We start from the raw sequence: 9,919 nt of genomic DNA on the forward strand, positions 1-9,919 counted from the left end.
TATACACACATAAATTTTATACATAATTATGTTACTATTTTGATCTTTGGGACTAGATACATTGATTGTGTGTTAAAACAATTAACTATTCAAAGAAAAAATAGATGAAATTATTTCCCTTGATCACACTTAATTTCAAAATAAATTCTGGAAATATTTCAGAATTGTCTAAAAGTGAATAAAAGCCTTAAGAAAATAATTAATGTTTATATTAATTCTTACAATGATACCAACAGGAAGCCAGAGATATTTAAACTTACAAATTTTAAAATTTCAGTTTATAAAAAATAGCTTACTCTATTACTTAATCTAAAATTCCAAATCTAAGAATTTATAATGAGAAAATAAACAGAGTTGTGTAAGTATGTATGTGCAAGTATTTATTTGCAGCTTTATTAATAATGGTGGACAAATGGAGAAAAATATGACAATATAAATAGGTAAAAAGAAAGCTACATCCATTTGCAGCAAATAAAATGATGTGTATATTTATTTTAATGGAAACAGCTATTTTTAAATGAAAATACAGTTATAACAACATCATCCATTTTGTTTATAAGCTGATAGGAAACTTTTGTGAAATATATATACAAAATATCAATGGTGGTTTTCCTTGGTGGATAAAGTGATTTGTATTTATACAGTTTTTTTTTTTAAAGAGTAACTTTTTATTGGCATTACAGCAAACTTCACATAAAACATATATTCAAATTATGATACTTCAAAGCTAGAAGGGAATAAGATACACCTAACTGTACAAGTTAAATATTTACAATAATAAAATCAAGAACTTTAGTTAAAATTTATCAGAAAAATATCAAAAGACTTCTGACAAAACAAAAATGATTAAAAAGAAAAAAAAAGTGACCTGCTAAATATCAATACTTGTTAATTTTAGGAACTCAGTATGAGGAATAAGCTATATTTCTTTACAATTTAAAAAATGTCCAGCTTTGGACGTCTTTTGACATTTGTCTCGCTGTTTTGCTTACAAATTTCAGGCTGCCACATCTCTGGCTGGCTAGCTGGCAGTGATGGTCTTTTCTGCTCTCACATGTTCTTTGGGCTTGGAATAGTCCCAGGGCCGGCGATTCTCGGTGAACCCGTAGAGTTTCCTAAGTGCCACGCGAGCAGCTTCTTCTTCTGCAACCATCACTGTCTCCCCAGGTCCTTCTGCAATCAACTTTTTATCACAGTATAAGCCAACAAAATACACAGACAAAGCTGTGGTGCTTCCAGACTGCCTAGTAAGTCTAGATTCGGGAGCTGAGATATTCCTTTTCTTCAATTCTTCTACCAGTAGCCCCATGGGATTTATTATCTTCCAAATCTCAAAGAGTTCTTTGCCAGTCATTTGAGTAATTAAGAAGTCCCTGATGAAAAGTGCCGTCCTCTCAGGTCCGCTGCGCTGTAACAGGACTCCAATCACTGCAAAGAAAGTCTGCCTTAACACAGCTGGGGGGACTGGGAACTCTGCACTCAACGTTAACTGCTCCACTGCCAAGTTTCTAGCTACGTGACACACAACTTCCTCACTGGTGAGAAAGTCAACTAGACTTTTAACGCCTTCAGTGGACAAGTCTGAGAATGCATCCTCAAAAAACTGTGTGAGGCAGGTTCGTGAAAAAGATGTCCCTTGTTCAGATAGTTCTTGATTGTCTTTAAGGTTCAGAAGAACAGCTTCTTTATCTATTCCAAGTTTTTGGCGTCTGGCCTCCTCACTTTTAATATAGCAGCTATTAACAAATGCAGTTTTGAGAAGATCTAAGGAAAAGGTTTCCTGTAACCGATGGCCAAATGCTTGCATTTCAGCATGGTAATCCCAGTTGGGCTTCTCTGAACGGCGCACGGGCGGTGGCGGGCACCGAAGCAGGCGCCACCGCTCTAACTCCTTCTGGAAGCGGAAGGCGGCGCGGAATGCCTTCTTCACTCCCCGAATCGGCGGGGCGACAGCGGGTACGGCCGGTGCCAGGAGGCAGCGAGGCCTCTATACAGTTTTTATTGACCTACTATATTTCTTGTTTTCTACAAAGAATTTTCAAGACTGTTAATAGCAGAATAAAACTAATGATATGAGGGGAAAAAACTCCTGCAAAAAAGAGCTATTTATTTAAATCCTGACCTTAAATATAGACCATTCGAGGTGAGGCTTAGAGCCACCTGGGGCCATATAAAGTTGCTGGAACATCAGATGAACTAAAAAGAGGCATTATGTAAGGCCATCCAAGGTAGCATTGCAAAATTTAAGTGCCAACATTAATGCAGAAGTAAGTTTGTAGGTTTATAAATGGTTTGATCTGCTATCCCCATTATTTTTGCTCATCTTTTACTCCTCAATGTCACTGGCAAAGAAAAAAAATATTACTGACCACACTCTATTCATTATACAGTTTCCAATAAGTAACTGCAATCCCTCAGCTTTGCTCTTTGTCATTTGTAGCATTTACCACAGTTTGCGATTTATTTATTAAAAAATTGAATGAAAGAAAATTGAATGGATGTTAGTTGGAAAAAATGGATGAATACACGAATGAAGTCAAAATAGAGGGCAGTGGGAAGAATGGATAAAAAGGAAATAAAGAGAGAAATTGGTGTCTGAGACAAATAGAAATATGAGAAACAGTTCAAGATAAAATGTTTTTTACTGAAAGTATAAAACAGTGAACATTGGGGCACTTTTCTTATGTAGAATCCAGTGAATTTTATGTAAAAGTGTGGCAACTTAAAGGAACACGTGAAGCTGGAAATAAAAGCAAGCAACAGTATGTACTTCAAATTACTTGGTTAAATAGCAGGATAAGACCATGATAGAAATTGTTAGATGTATAAAAAGCTGTAATATAATTAATTGATATGTTTTTATTGATAACTATTGTCTCTGAAAGCTTAATATGTTTTTAAAAATGACCAAAGCTAAGACCAAGTATCTTCCAAAACACAAAGTAAATTTATTATTAGATTTACTAAGAAAGCAAAGCTATTATTTTACCATATGTTCGATGAAATATTTCTTTGTATTCCTAATTTGCTATATGATTCTTAAGAGTGGTATCGCAAATTGTTGCTGAATATTATTGAAAGACTTTGTCATTTATTAGTTGATCATGATGTTTTTCTTCTTCTTTAATTTAGTCTCTATGTTGAATTGGCTAAGATGTAAATATGTAAACCTTACCTTGAATTCCTGGGATAACTCCAAATTTGTCTTTATGCTTGATCTTTTGTTTTTTGTTTTTTATTTTGGTTGTTACTTCCTTTTAAAACGAGCTTAATTCTCAGTCTAATGTTGTAAAACTGGTAGTATAAAACCACAAATTTAATATAACATATTACTTATAGAGACTTTCCTAGAAACTACCAATCATGTGTGAAGAACTACCCATCAATCAACTACTGATTAAATAAAAAGGAATGTTTTCATGAAGAACATCACAATCACAAAGCTAAATTTTGGAAGTGGAACTGACTACAAAAACTAGATGATGTTTCATCATCCTACTGTTTTAAACAGAGAGTCAGATCCTCAAATACATAGCATATTGTAAATGCCTACTCATTTTTCAATTTTGTAAAACGTAGATGTGAAGTAACCTAAAAACTGGTAAGAAAAGGGTAAAAGAGATATTATGCAACTCATACATAAGAAAATAACTACCACCAGGAAAAACCCATTCATCATATTTTTGTATGAGTTTAAACAAAGTATATTAGGTTTTATATTTTAAGAAAATAACCCTTTAATGTGAGCATCAAAGACAAATTATTTTATTTGCTTGAAAACTTAACTTTTGTCCATTTGTAAAAAAGACAAAAATCTATGAATTTGTAGACACTAGTTTTGTATAATTTTATAGGCGTTCAATACTTTTCACTATTAAACTGTGAATTGATTTCAATAAAAATTAGTTAATGTATCAGCTCTGAAAATATATCCATTATTTGAAACATTACTTTCCCCTAGTTCTTTCTTTTAAGTCTTAGGCCATTGCTATTACCTTAGCTTAATTTAAAATCTGTGCTTGTTAGTCCTCTGAATATTGTACAACCAATTCCTAACCCCTTGGGTTTTTTACCATTCTCCCCCCTGCCCCGGAGCCTTCTATATTATTTTCTCCAGGAATGAATACATTGGTGGAAAGCCTTTCCTTTAATTATTGACCTTGAACTGTGGAATGCATTAGTGAATAAGAGAAAGGCTTATGCTTCTGAAATGTTGCACAGCTGTCAATTTCTTTAGCATAAATTAATGAACATTGCTGTTTAGACACCTGGGTTATAGTTCCTGCTCTGTAGCCAACTAGCTGAGTGACATTAATCCAAGCCCACATGGGACCCCTATGCCTTCATCTCTAACATTAAAGATTTGTACAAAATTACCTCTAAGATTTTTAAATTTTTAATGGTTTTAATTATCAACTTCATTCATTTTTTTAACTTCCCTCTTTTGTCTGCCTTGTGGATGTTGACACCTCCATTTCCGTGTAAATATCCTACAGGATAATAAATAAAATTCAAATTTATAATTTTTGCTGCAAAAGGAGCTATGGTAAATAGCACTGCGTGTGGAGAATATTGAAATTAGTGAGTAAAATAGCCTTTGTATTATCCGTGGATTTCATTTATGAAAGCTAATTCCTTCTTGTAATGCCAGGTCTTGACTGTAAAATTATTTTACTATTTAGATACATATAATGGCTCAGTTTATGATTAGGTCCTTACCATAATAACTAAATTAGCAATACGATGACTGAGGTCTTTGTTTTTGATTTAGGTATTTATGAAAAAGAAAAATATAATCTTTATCTCACCTCCTCATGTAGGCGTTGCTTTTGCATTTTGTGTACTTATATTTGCAATCGCTACATTACATGGTAATTGTTCAATTCCTTCTTGTCTCCCTTGACTAAATTGAAATCCTTAATTTTAGGGACTATGTCTTATAATTCTTTGTTTCCTCAATGTCCAGGGGAATGCCTAGCTGAAACTGGGAGCTTAAGAAATGCTTATTGTATGGATGAATGAAAATCAACTTCATAAAAAAACTCATTTACACAACCTTAGTCTTGTTTCAAATATACATCGTGAAAATACAAGTGAATGACAACTTGATTTATTTATGGTTTGACATATTTGTGTAAATAAATGCTCTTTACTAATAAAGTAAATATTAATAATGATAGCATGAATCAAAATTAGAAAACCCTTACAAAGCCCTTAGTAGATACTAGGTTAGTAGGTACTAGTTACCTGACAATATAAGACAGTTATACTCCACACTCAATTTATTGCAATATGTTGGTTTTTTGAAGTATATGAAGAAAATCCAGCCAACACAAATATGTAATTGGAAATGAGATTACTATTTCATAGTTTTTTTTTTTCAGATTATTGTGGGTATTCTTGTTTTGATACTACACCAAAACTTGATTGTCACTTTTTAAAATTTAACTGAAATGTGGAATCTAAAGCCTCATCCATTATTTTTTTATTTCTTTTGTTAAATTAAAATCAGTTGTTTATCTTGCATTTTGAATGGTTTTACTCGTGCATGATTTTGTACCATCATGAACTGACCATTCAAATATTGGTTCACTAAGATATATAAATTTTCCAAATGTTGACATATTTTGTTACACATTATCAGAATATCTCAAGAGAAATATTTTTAAGTACGCATTGGGAAGTATCAAGCTTATATGGTCGGTACAAGTTTTCAGAAAACATTTTTTTCTTGAAAAGTTGATTGTTATCATTGCCAACAGAAAATATCAGTTTTCCTTGAAATGACAAACTCTCTTTTCATTAATTTTTGAGAAAATGTCTGCTGTGAAAATGTTTGAGTATGAATAACCATAATTTGTTGCCTGTCCTTTCAAGGAAAGTAGTATTCTGTGAAAAAAAAAGCAGCTAGTTCAGTCCACAATGCAAACAGTTGTCCAAATAATTTTCCTCCAGCCAACCATGTACATTCAGGATGCAGAGGGCTTTAAACATACTTCCTCATTTCTTCACACAGAATGTTAGAACTATGTGTACTGATGTGTAGAGACTTAATCAAATCAGTACTTTTTCTGCTGCATCAATTCTTAAGTGAGGGCTTCCCTGGTGGCACAGTGGTTGAGAGCCCGCCTGCCGATGCAGGGGACACGGGTTCGTGCCCTGGGCTGGGAAGATCCCACATGCCGCGGAGCAGCTGGGCCCGTGGGGCATGGCCACTGAGCCTGCGCGTCTGGAACCTGTGCTCCGCAAAGGGAGAGGCTGCAACAGTGAGAGGTCCACGTAAAAAACTTAAATGAAACATTATTATTGTTATTATATAATGATTATATAATTATATATTATAAGGAACTTTTTGGCCAACCCAATGTTATTAGCTCATCTGTAACAGTGGAGAATACAATGACTATTAGTTTAGATTTTGTTCTTCCACTTTGTTTTGTGATTAAGGTGCCAGAAGTTATATCCACCAATGTTTTTGCATGATTGGTGCAAATACCAATTCAATGAAATAGGGAAATAACACATAATATCGCTGTGGAAGAGTTTTGATTTTGGATATATCTTGAGAAACTTCAGGGGGTTGAGAACTGCTCATCAAGTGATTAATCAAAATCACATGCAGAGTAAAAATGCTGGTTAAGAATATAAACTTGGGGCTTCCCTGGTGACGCAGTGGTTGAGAGTCTGCCTGCCAATGCAGGGGACATGGGTTCGTGCCCCGGTCCGGGAAGATCCCACATGCCACAGAGTGGCTGGGCCCGTGAGCCATGGCCGCTGGGCCTGAGTGTCCAGAGCCTGTGCTCTGCAACGGGAGAGGCCACAACAGTGAGAGGCCCACGTACCGCAAAAAAAAAAAAAAAAAAAAAAAAAAAAAGAATATAAACTTGGATTTAAATGCCAGCCCTATGTCTTAATAATTGTGTGAATGTGGGTAAGTTTTTCTAAGATTCTGATTTGCAAATTAGATGAGTGTTAAAATCTATGTGTTATGGACGTAAGTCATGTATTTGGCTTCTGATTTTTATTAATAGAGATATAATTGGCATATAACATTGTATTAGTTTCAGGTATACAACATAATGATTGGCTATCTGAAGGCTGGAGGTATCCAGGAGCATAGGATAGTGAATAAAGATTTGTACTAAATTACCTCTGATAGGTGGTGTGAGTCAGACTCCTTGCTGAGGAGTCTGGGATATGGGGGCACTCGGGCGTGTCTCATTCCAGGACTCCCCTCCAGCATGTTGAGACCCCAAGACCCTGGGAGATCAGGCTTCCTCTAGGAAGAGTGGTCGGTGCACCACCCAGCACCTGGGACCTGATTCCACTTTCCTCTGGGGCAACCCTGATGCTCAGCACATCCCAGCCCATCCTCTCCTTGTCCTTCTGCCAGGACCCACACTAACTCCCCACACACACCCAAAATCATATAGTGCACCCTTGGGACCCACAACTGGACTCTATTTGCTTTCCTGCAAAACCGCATGCTCCACCCACCTGGATCAGGCCCTAGCTCTATTCCCCAAAATAAAAAAAAAACAAAAACAAAAATGAAAACAAAAACTGAAATTTTCACTTCTTTTTGTGATGTAGAAATTCTCTGGTTATAGAAGTCTCCTTGGGGAGCAAAGACTGTCTTTCCATATAGTAGCTGGAAATGCTAGACTTTTGTTTTCCCACTTACTCAATCTCCTTTTCAGCTAGATCAGAGGCATCTAATCTATAATCTTCTGATCAATTTACCTATTCCAGATGTTGACTGCACAGATAGTAATGTGGAAGAGAATTGGAGAGCTCACTCTGGGATAGGACATGTGGTGTTGGTGAAACAGAAGGTAGAGTTCCTGGCACAGAAGGGAAGGACTTGTATGAAGATACGGGTAGCAGTTGCGAAAATACTGAAGTTGCTGATGTATGATTGTAGCTTCTCATGTTTGGCTACAACAGTTATTTCTTCATCAATGAGTTCTGCTCATGGTTTAGGCAACTATTCTTGAAAGCTTAGGCCCTGAGTCTGCTCTCCAGCTTTCCCAGCAATTCAGAAAACTGCTGGGTAACCTTAAATGGTGTCTGCAGCTGTTGCTTGTAGTCAAAATCCTGGGGGAATAAAGCATCTCATAATGTTGTGAACTTAAATGAGATAAGCTACGTAAAAAACTAGGGAAAATTCCTGATTCATAAATAAATGAATAAATAAATACATGTTAGGTACCTAAAGATGGGCCCCATATTCCTTTGTTTCCCTATATATTTTTCCAATATACCACAATTATTCTATCAAAGTAAATGGCAATGTGGGTAAAGATTGATGAATCCTTAATTCTGTTTGTATTTAGTGGCTATTACACAGAATAATTTCAAACAGTAGGCATTCATATAGTGGTACCTAGACCCTTTTAACTTAAATTATCTGGAATAGGGATAAGACTAGAGGTTAAATATTATGGTAAGTAATGTTGAAAATAATTAATGGCTCAAAAGCAGGAGAAAAATTTCTTGTTCACTGATGGGAACATAAGTTCTCTTTTTTTTTGACCATGGATATAAATAAAAGTTTAGCCATTGTTACTATAAAAACAAAGAAATGCAGGATAGTATAGGAAAGGAAGGAAAATATGGCTAAAAAATGAAAAAAAGATGAAAATAATGATTAAGGAAGAAAAATGGAAAAAGCCAAAAAATGCAGAGATACTATTTCTCTGGTCTTAGTCCACCAGCATATGTTTGAATCTTCTAGGGGTGCTGGCCATTGCCAGTGGGTATGTCTAGTTTCCCACATACAGGTGGCCCTTGAATTTTATACTTTTGACCTTCAAACAGCCTGAATGTTAAGATATTAAATATTGTAACTCAAAGTGTTTTTAATATGCCTATTCAGACAGTTTTGATTTATCCTTTGGGGACCTGCTCTAACAATTCATAGTTCCATTTAGGAGTTCTGCCATCTTGGAATAGTGAGGTTTCTGTAAGCCCATATTTCAATATTTCACTGCAGTAATTTCTTACAGGTTTCTCTGCAGCCTAGTGTATCTGCAAAGTTCCTCAAGGACATCCAAGAGAGACACAGAGAGAAGATGACAGAGGTTCCATTTATATCCATAGTACATATTGTCTCTCCAGATCATGTCTGGATTGAAGAATGTATTCTACTAAAAAGTTGGAATACTGTTTTATCATATTCCCTTTATTATTTTATGAAAATTACAGAGTGATGAAACAATAAAAATTAAAAAGTGACTCACAAATTGATGTCTACTGAGAAAACTTGGGAATTATTTAACCTGACAAAAACAGGGAGATTTTATTCTCAGCAAAATCACCGATAGATTTAAACTGCTGAACAGTTTCCAGTTGCCAAGGAAATATATCATATTAAAGAAAATGTTCAAATACTGGAAATGTTTTGAAAATATTTGGACATAAGTTTCAAGTGTGATTAGAGCCTTAATAGTATTTTTACCTCTTTGAGAACCAAAGTCATTTTCATAACATTTTAGTATTTTTGGACTTTTGGACTTTGAAGTTAATTCATATTTCCAGAAGAAGCCATGTAAGAAAATAGACAAGACTCCCTGCCGATTTTTCCTTCTGTGGTGTGTGTCATTGCCTACACCACATAATCTACTGTCCTGAGTTATAGAGGTAGTATCTTTTTAATTTTTATATTCTATTTCAAAATCTAACAAATGCTTAGTCATAGCTGGCATTCAATAAATATTCTTAAGGTGAAATAAATTTAATGGTAAGACGGATCATGAGTATCATATATTAAATAAATAATTCAATAATGAAGTTGTCCCCAAAACGTTAACCAAAAACTCTAAATAGGTGAGGTCACTGTGCTAGAACTTTAGGTGGGTGGTACAGAAGTTAGTGGGAAAAGTGTACATTTTGGAAGCAAGAGTCTTGGACTGGGAAC

General features: G+C 35.0%; 1 protein-coding gene across 1 annotated transcript; it reads right to left on the reverse strand.

The window, feature by feature from the left end:
• Nucleotides 1-878: 878 nt before the first annotated feature.
• On the reverse strand, nucleotides 879-7,243 carry LOC132486713 (large ribosomal subunit protein mL44-like). Its single transcript, XM_060094305.1, has 2 exons — nucleotides 7,151-7,243; nucleotides 879-1,987 (listed from the first exon to the last, which is right to left on the reverse strand). Exons 1-2 carry the CDS (start codon nucleotides 7,241-7,243, stop codon nucleotides 1,022-1,024), a joined length of 1,059 nt encoding a protein of 352 aa, XP_059950288.1. The 3' UTR covers nucleotides 879-1,021.
• Nucleotides 7,244-9,919: the final 2,676 nt, after the last annotated feature.

Source organism: Mesoplodon densirostris, chromosome 3, assembly GCF_025265405.1.
Source record: "Mesoplodon densirostris isolate mMesDen1 chromosome 3, mMesDen1 primary haplotype, whole genome shotgun sequence".
NCBI lineage: Eukaryota > Metazoa > Chordata > Mammalia > Artiodactyla > Ziphiidae > Mesoplodon > Mesoplodon densirostris.